The sequence below is a fragment of the Salmo salar genome, chromosome ssa10, assembly GCF_905237065.1.
Source record: "Salmo salar chromosome ssa10, Ssal_v3.1, whole genome shotgun sequence".
Taxonomy (NCBI): Eukaryota; Metazoa; Chordata; class Actinopteri; order Salmoniformes; family Salmonidae; genus Salmo; species Salmo salar.
Genome location: NC_059451.1, coordinates 61,733,509 through 61,746,673, shown reverse-complemented (window position 1 = coordinate 61,746,673; position 13,165 = coordinate 61,733,509). Strand labels below are relative to the sequence as shown.

Genomic DNA, 13,165 nt, shown 5'->3' with positions numbered 1-13,165 from the left:
GGACTTGATATGGAGGTGTTCAAAAAAAGACATATAAAATCCCCAAAATTGACCCGAGGACATAGAAGTGCATGTAGTTGCAGAATCACACAAAAGCGCTCTGGACAGGCGTAAAGAACACAAGTAAAATTGACCATAACAAGCGTTCTAATCACCTGTAAATACACACTGGACAGGTGTAATGAATATATGTAAAAATGACTATAACAAGTGTTCTAATCACCTGTAAATACACACTGGACAGGTATAATGAATATATGTAAAAATGACCATAACAAGCGTTCCAATCACCTGTAAATACACACTGGACAGGTGTAATGAATATATGTAAAAATGACTATAACAAGCGTTCTAATCACCTGTAAATACACACTGGACAGGTGTAAGGAATATATGTAAAAATGACCATAACAAGCGTTCTAATCACCTTTAAATACACACTGGACAGGTGTAAGGAATATACGTAAAAATGACTATAACAAGCGTTCTAATCACCTGTAAATGCGCACTGGACAGGTGTAAAGAACAGGTGTAAAAATGACTTGACAATTGAAAAAAGCAAGTGAAAAAGGATCATTACAAATGTTAAGACGTGTTACGGGTAAGACGATTTGAACCTTTTGGCTTTACGTAGATGATGAGATCATCAACGTGCGCACTAAACTGACAATACAGGCAGGCCCCATTCTGTTTTATCCGGCTGCAGTAAAATGCAATAATCTAAGAATTTGTCTAGACGATTAGAATATTGTGTCTTGTATATGAAATAATCGTAATATTTCTGAAACCATGCAGTGTCCAGATGACACTTGTCTAAATACACCAGAAGAGAAAACCTGTCTTTCTTCTGCGCAAAGAAGAGCAGAAATTCGGAGACGAAAATTGCTCAAGAATTCCGAAGACAGAATGAACAGAATTGTAGGTTTCACCAAAGCTGAAGCTGAAAACAACGGTAAGGAAACCCTAAGTGGTGGTCAATGGTTGGCTGGCTGATGAGACAAGCAAATTGTTTAGCTTGATAGCTTATATTAGCTTGCAGCTAGCTTCAATGGACAGTCGGACCATTACTCTGTTCCAGCTGGCTGATAGGCGTTTTTAGATCAATCAATCACGTTTATTTATAAAGCCCTTTTTACATTGGTAGTTGTCACAAAGTGCTTATACAGAAACACATCATAAAACCCAGAAGAGCAAGCAATGCAGAAGCACAGTGCCTTAGAAAAACTCTCTTGAAAGCCAGAAACCTAAGGGACAGATCGAAATTTACTGTGAGTGTCGTAGCATGCCACCAGCATATCTATATCTCTGGGGTTAGGCCTAAGTTACTCTTCCTTTTATATAGGCAGTATATGTATATGTATTAAACTATTCATATCATACAGTGGACACCTAAGCCTATAGGCCAGTGTCACTTTGATTATGTCTGCACATCATGGTTCACCAGCAGCCCCAAACATTTAAAGAATAAGCTACCAATCAAACAAGCTTGTAAGAATTGTACTTGAACTCCCCCCTCATACTCATCTGGAGGTTGGGCATTTTTTTGTGTCGATATCTGTAGTGTGTCTGTATCTATGTAATTGTATATATGTTTACGTAAAAAATAAAACCGCAAATTAGTCCCCCGATTTTTTTTTTATTGTGCAATCCCGGTCACTTGAAAAAATCTTTGTGAATACATGTATTTTTTTAACTGACAAATACAATCAATCAATCCAAATTGTGCAGTGGCCAATTGATGAATGGAAAGAGACGAAACACCAAAACGTTTAATAACATTCGGAGATTGTCAAACCAAGCCTTCGATACTGGGCAAGCCTACAAGGTAGGGAGGGATGTGTTTTCTGTTTGTCGAGATCTGATTTCCTCCAAGCTGATCATTGTCTGCAGCCAGCTCTGATTGTAGTGTAATGAAACAGGAGAGTGAGCTTGTCCGTGTTGGTGGGCGAAACCGCAACCTTCTTGCCTGTAGCCCTGCGTGGCTTCGACTGTGTCACAAAAGCATGCTGGAATGGCAAAGTTGATATTCATGTTTATAAACACAGGGTCACTACAGCAGGTATTATTTTTTTGTGGTCATTAACATTATTTTGAGTTAATTATATGAGGGGGTAGGGTGTTTAATTTATTTTACAATACAAGGAGAGGCTTGTGTGAAAATATTTTTTACATTGGGGAGGGGGGTGCATTTAAATGTTTTTATAACTTATTGAGTTGGACCATTTATAAAGTTTGCATCGAAAATAGATGCTACATTTGCCTGCTAGGGTGCATTTCCATTTAACTATCTTGTGTCTATAAAAACACATGGACGTAATGAAGTCACACATTTACATTTTTTTGTAATATATTGTCTAATAAAAATGTAGTGATTGAAGTGCTTCCATTACCAATATAGACAAATTCGCATGAATAATTTGGCGACAGCCTGTATGCCCTCCCATCTCTCTGTTTCATGTCTCTGGTAGCCTGACAAAGCCAGCATAGATAGAATGTAATAACTGACTAATAAAACAAATCAAATTTTATGTCACTTGCGCCGAATACAACAGGTGTAGACCTAACAGTGAAATGCTTACAAGCCCTTAACCAACAATGCTTTAAGAAGTTTTAAGAAAAATTGTTAAGTAAAAATATACAAAATAAAAGTAACATAATTTAACAGCAGCAGTAAAATAATGATAGCGAGGCTATATACAGGGCTACCGGTACAGAGTGAAAGTGTGGGGGCGCCGGTTAGTCAAGGCAATTTGATGTAATATGTACATGTAGGTAGAGTTATTAAAGTGACTGTGCATAGATAATTAACAGAGAGTAGCAGCAGCATAAAAGAGGGGTCTGGGTAACCTGTTCCGGTAAGCTGTTCAAGAGTCGTATGGCTTGGGGACAGTCCATGACTAGGGTGGCTGGAGTCTTAGGGCTTTCCTCTGACACCGCCTGGTATAGAGGAGGGTGAGGTACGCGTCACAATGTGTGTGGAGTAAAGGTGGTCTAGAGTTTTTTTTATTTTTCCCTCTGGTTGCACATTTAACATGCTGGTAGAAATGAGGTGAAATGGATTTTGAGTTTCCCTGCATTAAAGTCCCCGGCCACTAGGAGCGCCGCTAAAGGCTAAGCGTTTTCCTGTTTGCTTATAGCCGTATACAGCTCACTGAGTGCAGTCTTAGTGCCAGCATCGGTTTGACGTGGTACATAGACAACTACAAAAAATACAGAACTCTTGATAAATAGTATGGTCTACAGCTGATCATTAGATACTCTACCTCAGGCGAGCAAAACCTCGGGACTTCCTTAGATTTTGTGCACCAGCTGTTGTTTACAAATATACATAGACTGTCACCCCTTGTCTTACCAGAGGCTGCTGTTCTATCCTGCCGAAAAGCTTAAAAACCACCAGCTGTATGTTATTCGTGTCGTCGTTCAGCCACTCCTCGGTGAAACATAAGATATTACAGTTTTTAATGTCCCGTTAGTAGGATAAACGTGATCATAGTTTGTCTATTTTATTATCGATTGATTGTACGTTGGTTAATAGGACCGATGGTAAAGGTAGATTACCCTCTCTTGGCGACAGATCCTTACAAGGCACCCGGACCTTCATTCTCGATACCTCCGTCGCTTTCTCCTGCGAATGACTGGGATGAGGGCCTTGTCAGGCATCTGAAGTAAATCCTTCCCGTCTGACTCGTTGAAGAAAAAGTATCCCTCCAGTACTAGCTACTATGAACCAGTGGCGTGTATTCATGGGTGCCAAGAGAAGCCAGGCTTCCCCCAAAAATGTACCAAGAAAAATACATGTTAAATTATTGATCTTTTGTCTCTCAATTCACAAGAGGCTGAATGTATCTCACCAGAGAAAGCATTCGAATGAACGAAACGGTGGCCCTCTCGTCTCAGTACAGTACCAGTGAAAAGTTTGGACACACCTACTCATTCAAGGGTTTTTCTTTATTTTTACTATTTTCTACATTGTAGTTTTGATGTCCTCACTATTATTCTATGAAATAACACATGGAATCATGTAGTAACCAAAAAAGTGTTAACCGCTATGGGCTAGGTGGGACGCTTGCGTCCCACCTACTCAACAGCCAGTTGAATCCTGTGGCGCGTTATTCAAATACCTTAGATATGCTATTACTTCAATTTTTAAAAAAGATGACTATTTTACACCATTTTAAAGATAAGACTCTCGTTAATCTAACCACACTGTCCGATTTCAAAAAGGCTTTACAACGAAAGCAAAACATTAGATTATGTCAGCAGAGTACCCAGACAGAAATAATCAGACACCCATTTTTCAAGCTAGCATATAATGTCACATAAACCCAAACCACAGCTAAATGTAGCACTAACCTTTGATGATCTTCATCAGATGACAACCCTAGGACATTATGTTATACAATACATGCATGTTTTGTTCAATCAAGTTCATATTTATATCAAAAACCAGCTTTTTACATTAGCATGTGACTAGCATGTGACTAGCATTCCCACCGAACACTGCCGGTGAATTTACTAAATTACTCACGATAAACGTTCACAAAAAGCATAACAATTATTTTAAGAATTATAGATACAGAACTCCTCTATGCACTCGATATGTCCGATTTTAAAATAGCTTTTCGGTGAAAGCACATTTTGCAATATTCTCAGTAGATAGCCCGGCATCACAGGGCTAGCTATTTAGACACCCAGCAAGTTTAGCACTCATCAAAGTCAGATTTACTATAAGAAAAATGTTATTACCTTTGTTGTCTTCGTCAGAATGCACTCCCAGGACTTCTACTTCAATAACAAATGTTGGTTTGGTCCAAAATAATCCATCGTTATATCCAAACAGCGGCGTTTTGTTCGTGCGTTCTAGACACTATCCTAAAGGGTAAATAAGGGTGGCGAGCATGGCGCAATTCGTGACAAAAAATTCGAAATATTCCATTACCGTACTTCGAAGCATGTCAACCGCTGTTTAAAATCAATTTTTATGCCATTTTTCTCATAAAAAAGCGATAATATTCCGACCGGGAATCTGCTTTTAGGTAAACAGACAAAGGAAAAGAAAGCATTCGGTCGAAGCGGGCACGCGCCTAAGCCCATAGTACTCTGAGTGGCCACTTGCCAAAAGCGATAAAGTGTTTCAGCCAGAGCCTGCCTCGATATCGTTCAGCTTTTTCCCGGGCTCTGAGACCCTATGGAAGCCGTAGGAAGTGTCACGTTATTGCACAGATCCTGAGTCTTCAATAAAAAGAGCCAAGATGAAACACTACTTCTCAGACAGGCCACATTTTTTATCCAGCCGTGTCAATACTGCCCCCTAGCCCTAACAGGTTAACCTGTTATGGCTAGGGGGCAGTATTTTCACGGCTGGATAAAAAATGTACCCGATTTAATCTGGTTACTACTCCTGCCCAGTAACTAGAATATGCATATAATTATTGGCTTTGGATAGAAAACACCCTAAAGTTTCTAAAACTGTTTGAATGGTGTCTGTGAGTATAACAGAACTCCTATGGCAGGCCAAAACCTGAGAAGATTTCATGCAGGAAGTGGCCTGTCTGACAAGGTGTCGTTCTTCTTGTCTCTGTTTATTGAAGAGTGAGGATCTTAGCTGTCCCGTGACACTTCCTACGGCTGACATAGGTTCTCAGAAGGCGGCAAAATGCTGAATCGTGGCATTGCAGGCTCTGGCTGAAACAAAGTAGCGCGTTTGGGTAGTGGCTGGTTACAGTACTGTGAGACTCAGGCTCGTGCCCGCGTTGACCGAAAGCTTTGTTTTCTTTCCTCTGTTTAGCTAAATGGACATTCCCGGTTGGAATATTATCGCTTTTTTATGAGAAAAATGGCATAAAAATGGATTTTAAACAGCGGTTGACATGCTTCGAAGTACGGTAATGGAATATTTAGAATTTTTTTGTCACGAATTGCGCCATGCGTGCGACCCTTCTTTACCATTCGGATAGTGTCTGGGACGCACGAACAAAACGCCGCTATTCGGATATAACGATGGATTATTTTTGACCAAACCAACATTTGTTATTGAAGTAGCAGTCCTGGGAGTGCATTCTGACGAAGACAACAAAAGGTAATCAAACTTTTATAATAGTAAATCTGATATTGGTGAGTGCTAAACTTGCCGGGTGTCTAAATAGCTAGCCCGTGATGGCTGGGCTATGTACTTAGAATATTGCAAAATGTGCTTTCACCAAAAAAGTTATTTTAAAATCGGACATAGAGTGCATAGAGGAGTTCTGTATCTATAATTCTTAAAATAATTGTTATGCTTTTTGTGAACGTTTATCGTGAGTAATTTAGTAAATTCACCGGAAGTTTGCGGGGGGGTATGCTAGTTCTGAACGTCACATGCTAATGTAAAAAGCTGGTTTTTGATATAAATATGAACTTGATTGAACAAAACGTGCATGTATTGTATAACATAATGTCCTAGGTGTGTCATCTGATGAAGATCATCAAAGGTTAGTGCTGCATTTAGCTGTCTTCTGGGTTTTTGTGACATTATATGCTAGCTTGAAAAATGGGTGTCTGATTATTTCTGGCTTGGTACTCTGCTGACATAATCTAATGTTTTGCTTTCGCTGTAAAGCCTTTTTGAAATCGGACAGTGTGGTTAGATAAAGGAGAGTCTTGTCTTTAAAATGCTGTGAAATAGTGATATGTTTGAAAAATTTTAGTTTTTGTATTTTTGAGGAATTTGTAATTCGCGCCACGCCTATCATTGGATATTGGAGCAGGTGTTCCGCTAGCGGAACGTCTAGATGTAAGAGGTTAAACAAAACAAAATATATTTTATATTTGAGATTCTTCAAAGTAGCCATGCTTTGCCTTGATGACAGCTTTGCACACTTTTGGCATTCTCTCAACCAGCCTCATAAGGTAATCACCTGGAATGCATTTCAATTAACAGGTGTGCCTTGTTAAAAGTTAATTTGTGGAATTTATTGCATTTGAGCCAATCAGTTGTACTTTTAAACTTTTACAGTTCTTGAAATGTTCTGTATTGACTGACCTGCATGTCTTAAAGTAATAATGGGCTGTCGTTTCTCTTTGTTTATCTGAGCTGTTCTTGCCAAACTATGGACTTTTTTACCAAAGAGGGCTTTCTTCTGTATACCACCCCTACCTTGTCACAACACAACTGATTTGCTCAAATGCATTAACAAATTTCACAAATTAACTTTTAACAAGGCACACCTGTTAATTGAAATGCATTCCAGGTGACTACCTCATGAAGATGGTTGAGAATGCCAAGAGTGTGCAAAGCAGTCATCAAGGCAAACGGTGGCTACTTTGAAGAATCTCAAATGTATAATATTATGATTTGTTTACCACTTTTTTGGTTACTACATGATTCCATGTGTTATTTCATAGTTTTGATGTCTTCACTATTATTCTACTATGTAGAAATAGTACAAATAAAGAAAAAACATTAAATGAGAAGGTGTGTCCAAACTTTTGCCTGGTACTGTATGTGTAGCCCAGCTATCTGATGCTGTCTGGTCAAAAAGAGTATGATATTGTTCCTGTCCATAGCATGGAATGCAAGGGAAGCCAGCAAGCATTTGGCCTCCCTTGATAAAAAAGTATAAAATAATAGCCAATCAATGAGCTCAACTGTGAATGTTCCTGGTGCATCAAAAACACTTGTCAAGGGAAGCCAGTTTGGATTTGGATTCACACCAATCTCATCACATCAGAAGCCAAACCTCATTGACAGAAAAAAACTTGAATTGTTGCATCTCGTTGTGTCATTGTCCTCCAGTGGGTAGCTAGCTATTATTGTATTTTTCCTAAATTAGCCATGTATGTAGATTTGGACTTGGGGTTTTACTTAGTTCTCCATACTGGCCAATGGTTATAATGGCGATTCTGATCCAACCATAAATTCATACTTTGTGCCCCTGGCCTGAGAGGATGGAAGTAAAATGTGTAGCCAGGTTTAGTAGGCTAATGTTAACTAGCTCACCTGGCGCATCGTTGTCCATGAAAAGAAGTTAGGCTAGCGAGCAAGCATTTTAGCCAGATAACCTAGAACAACAAAAACTCAAAGCTTGCTTGACCATGCTGTAGGTCATGTAACTGTTTTGTTACATGCAATGTTTTGTGGAGTTCACCTAACACATGTTCTGCCCTACCAAGCAAAAAGGCAGTAACTGATCATTTGGTCGAAAATGAGTTAATGTCATTTTTGCTACATTAAATACATGCTTAATCATATGGACAAGTATCCTGCCTCTATTGTGTTTTGGAGAAAATGGGGGTCATGTTAGCAGTAACTGGATACAGTTACTGTGAAACCCAGGTAAATAAAAGCAATTTTTCTCAGTTCCACGCTATGAGCAGTTACTGCCTTTTTACTTGATAGGGCAGTGTTGCGCTCCAGTTTTGTGATTAAGTGAAGGTGTGGTTAAATTTATTCTGCCACTTTCTTCTTATTGTTCTAGAGCAAACAACCCAATTATCACAAACCAGGTTATATTAAGGCTTTTTTCTTGGCTTGGCTTCCCCGTTGATTTTACCCACACACCACTATTGCTATGGACCATGATGCAGTGAGCTAGAAAATAAACCTTGCATCAGTGTGAAATGTGCTGCAGTCATTTAGTTATGACAATTCAGCGCTCTTCTGTATTATCTAACAAGCTTACTGATTTGCATTCAATATATCCATATATAGAATCTCTATGGTCATATCACAGATAAATCAAGTTAGCCTTATCCATTACACTGACAATGTCATGTCAATCCCGACCTTGTCCCAACAGGAGCATCCAGAAGTGTTACGGCACCCATGTTCCATCTGGACTTGGACAGGAGCGACTCGTGGTCAACATACCCCTCCCCCAGACTGTCTCCATTCCTCCCAGAGGCAGTAGGCAGCAGCCACCCCCACAGTGATCTCCCAGAGAGGAGAGGGTATCCCCTGCCAGATACCAGCGAGGTGCTGGTTGGCGGTGTGGACAAAGATGTGACACCGGGCGTCCGTCAGAGGCCACGCGGAGAGGCCCAGCTGGCAGCTGATGAGCCCAGCCGCTCCGGATCCCCACGCAGAGGGTTGCAGAAGTACCTGTCCCGCTTTGATGATGCCATGAAGCTCAGAGGCCAACTGGCCAATGAGAAACAAGCCCAGGAGGCAGCTAGCTCTGACCCAGATGAGTTGGACTCCTTCAGGCTCTTCAGGCTTGTTGGCAGTATCCTCCTTGCTATCTTTGTCAGGGTTTTTGTCTGCAAGTATCTGGTGAGTCTGGTCAGAAAAGTGTTGTCTCTTCCCTTGAGAGCTTTGATTTTGTTTAATACCACTGACTTATTCTGTTTTAGATTATGCAGCATGTATGGTAATATGAGAGTAAGGATTTGTTGAAGCAGTTCATTAACTAGGCTACTCTTCCCTTTTGCAGTCCATATTCGCACCATTCCTCACCCTCGAACTGGCCTACATGGGGTTGTACAAATACTTTCCAAAGGTAAGAGATACCGCTTCACCTTTTGGCATTAATATATAGTGAATGGAGCACAGCTACACTACGTTACCAAAAGTATGTGGACATCTGCTCGTCGAACATCTCATTCCAAAATCGTGGGCATTAATATGGAGTTGGTCCCCCTTTGCTGCTATAACAGCCTCCACTCTTCTGGGAAGGCTTTCCACTACATGTTGGGACTAGAGTTTGACCGATTATGATTTTTCAACACCGATACTGATTATTGGAGGACCAAAAAAGCAGATGCCGATTATTGATATATATATATATATATTTGTAATAATGACAATTACAACAATACTGAATGAACACTTTTATTTTAACTTAATATAATACATAAATAAAATCTATTTAGCCTCAAATAAATAATGAAACATGTTCAATATGGTTTAAATAATCCAAAAACACAGTGTTGGAGAAGAAAGTAAAAGTGCAATATGTGCCATGTAAAAAAGCTACCGTTTATGTTCCTTGCTCAGAACATGAGAACATATGAAAGCTGGTGGTTCCTTTTACCATGAGTCTTCAATTTCCCAGTTAAGAGGTTTTAGGTTGTAGTAATTATAGGACTATTTCTCTATACCATTTGTATTTCATATACCTTTGACTATTGGATGTTCTTATATGCACTATATGATTGCCAGCCTAATTTTGGGCTTCAAGTATTGCGAAGAGCTGCTGGCAAATGCAGGAAAGTGCTGTTTGAATGAATGCTTACGAGCCTGCTGCTGCCTACCATCGCTCAGTCAGACTGCTCTATCAAATATCAAATCATAGACTTAATTATAATATAATAAACACACAGAAATATGAGACTTAGGTCATTAATATGGTCAAATACAGAAACTAACATTTTGAAAACAAAACGTTTATTCTTTCAGTGAAATACGGAACCTATCCATATTTTATCGAACGGGTGGCAACCCTAAGTCTAAATATTGCTGTTACATTGCACAACCTTCAATGTTATGTCATAATTATGTAAAATCATGGCAAATGAATTAGGGTCTTTGTTAGGAAGAAATGGTCTTTATACAGTTCGCAACTAGCCAGGCGGCCCAAACTGCTGCATATACCCTGACGCGAATGCGCTTTTGTTAAATCACCACCCGTTTGGCGACGTAGGCTATGATTCGATAAATTAACAGGCACTGCATTGATTATATGCAACACAGGACAAGCTAGTTAAACTATTAATATCATCAACCATGTGTAGTTAACTAGTGATTATGTTAAGATTGATTGTTTTTTATAAGATAAGTTTAATGCTAGCTAGCATCTTATCATGGCTCCTTGCTGCACTCGCGTAACAGGTGGTCAGCCTGCCACGCAGTCTCCTTGTGGATTGCAATGTAATCGGCCATAATCGGCATCCAAAAATGCTGAATACCGATTTGTAATGAAAACTTGAAATCGGCCCAAATTAAGCGGCCATACCTATTAATCGGTCAACCTCTAATTGGGACATTACTGCAAGGACTTGCTTCCATTCAGCCACGAGCATTAGTGAGGTCGGCAATAATGTTGGGCGATTAGGCCTGGCTCTGAAAGTGGTGTTGACATACTTTTGTATATATAGTGTATACCAAATGGGTCAGACGTATATGGTCATAACCTGTGTATTGTATTCACGTGTAAAAACTTTCCATCATCCACCAGGTTGAGAAGAAAATGCAAACCACAGTGCTGACTGCCGCGCTCCTATTGTCTGGTATCCCTGCTGAGGTCATCAACCGCTCCATGGACACCTACAGGAAGATGGGCGACGTCTTCGCTGACCTCTGTGTCTACTTCTTTACATTCGTCCTCAGTCACGAGATCCTGCTGTTGGTTGGTCCAGAAGAGGCTGAGACTCCCTGATGGACAGGAAGTCCCTGTGCAATGGCGGTGTCACAGAGTTGGACATTATGCTGACCCCTGATACTGATCCTTTACCCTACCTCCTTCTCCATACCATTTCCCTTCCTGAATCAGTAGATCCCATAGGGGAGAGGGGGTCGAGGTGCAATGTCCACAGGTAGATAAGGGAAGAAGACAGAAATGACAGGTTGAACAAAATAACATAACATTCATTTGTGTTCTGACCCTCTACTACATCTTGTCGATAGGAACTGCTTTAAGTTACCATTTATTTTGCTCTCTACAGTGTTTATATAAGGGGTCCGGTTACTTCGCAATTTTTGTTTTGTTTCTGGTGAATTGATTTATCTCATTTGGAAGACAGGAGATGCATTTGTCATTCAGGGTTTTCTGAATATTGCCTATGATTTTTTCACCCTTGTATGCTTAAAGACATGGTTGTCTTTATCTGTACATGTCTAAGCTCTTATTACATTTACCTTTTAATCTGGGCTAGGAGAAGGATGGGGCTCCCGAGTGGCTCAGCGGTCTAAGGCACTGCATCTCAGTGCTAGAGGCGTCCCTACAAACCCTGGTTCGATCCTGGGCTGTATCACAACCGGCCGTGATTGGGAGTCCCAAAGGGCGGCGCACAATTCGCCCAGCGTCGTCCGGGTTAGGGTTTGGCCGGGGTAGGCCGTCACTGTAAATAAGAATTTGTTCTTTACTGACTTGCCTAGTTAAATAAAGGTTACATTAAAAAAAAAATTAAAGGATGGCTTAGGATTGTCTTTTTGGAAAGTGTGTGCTGTCACTGCTATTCAATGTGGGGCAGTGGAATCTTATAAGCTTGTATATCTGTGCTGGATAACTCTGATTGTGGAAATGTCATGTATTGCTTTTCTAGCTATCCCAGCCTCACTCAAACTCTCGCTGTGGCATGTTACATCATCTGTTAATCCCTCATTGCATCCAAATTAACTAATTCAGTTTGAGACAGGTTTTCTATGTAACTTCATTGGTGTGATCTCTTGTTTGTCAGATTTACTTGCTTGCTTTTCATAATGTTTTGCAATTATTTCAATTTTTTTGTGTAAATGCTGTATTCATAATATATTATTTCATGTGAAATATTGAAATCGATATCAACACAAAGATATAGAGAATCTAATGTTTCTTCTGGTAATAACATACTGGAATGAATATGCTGTATTAAACCAATAAAACCTTGGAGCATTTCACAATTGTCTCTGGTTGATTTTAGATCAGTCAGTCATCAAACTCCTATCCCAATGATGCTGCTTCATTTGACCTGAGATGTAGGCTAACTGTACATATGTGACGTTGTTCATTTGGGTTGATAAAAGTAGGCAGGTTTCCATTGACCCAGGTTTATTTGACAAAAGCAATGACGCAATAACAACAAAAAATTGCGACGTGTATTGAAACCGCAAATATAGGAGACATTTTCAAAAGATCAAGTTTTTATCCGTTAGACGGGTGGATTTTTGATATGTAGAACTTCCTTTATTGTGACAAATTATGATGGAAACAGTGTTTTCAAATAAATCATGATTGCTGAATCATTTCGGCAATCACTGCATTTCATTTTCTTTTTTTTTAAATCCTTTTTTTTATCCCCAATTTCGTAGTATCCAATTGGTAGTTACAGTCTTTTCTCATCACTACAAATCCCGTACGGACTCGGGAGAGGCAAAGGTCGAGAGCCGTGCGTCCTCCAAAACACAACCCAGCCAAGCCGCACTGCTTCTTGACACAATGCCCGCTTTACCCAGATGCCAGCCGCACCAATGTGTCGGAGGAAACACCGT

The 13,165-nt window shown here is 39.9% G+C and overlaps 1 protein-coding gene across 1 annotated transcript; it reads left to right on the top strand.

Annotated features, from left to right (window-relative positions):
- The first annotated feature begins 632 nt into the window (after positions 1-632).
- LOC106560687 (guided entry of tail-anchored proteins factor CAMLG) lies at positions 633-12,574 on the top strand. Its single transcript, XM_014123805.2, has 4 exons — positions 633-952; positions 8,778-9,250; positions 9,411-9,476; positions 11,154-12,574. Exons 1-4 carry the CDS (start codon positions 790-792, stop codon positions 11,352-11,354), a joined length of 903 nt encoding a protein of 300 aa, XP_013979280.1. The 5' UTR covers positions 633-789; the 3' UTR covers positions 11,355-12,574.
- The last annotated feature ends 591 nt before the right edge of the window (positions 12,575-13,165 follow it).

What these genes read in the sequence shown, in the direction of transcription:
- LOC106560687 (XM_014123805.2), top strand. Translation starts at nt 790, where the DNA reads ATGCAGTGTCCAGATGACACTTGTCTAAATACACCAGAAGAGAAAACC. An exon ending in TTTTTGTCTGCAAGTATCTG is followed by an intron (nt 9,251 to 9,410) that starts GTGAGTCTGGTC and finishes TCCCTTTTGCAG; the next exon opens with TCCATATTCGCACCATTCCT. An exon ending in TGTACAAATACTTTCCAAAG is followed by an intron (nt 9,477 to 11,153) that starts GTAAGAGATACC and finishes ATCATCCACCAG; the next exon opens with GTTGAGAAGAAAATGCAAAC.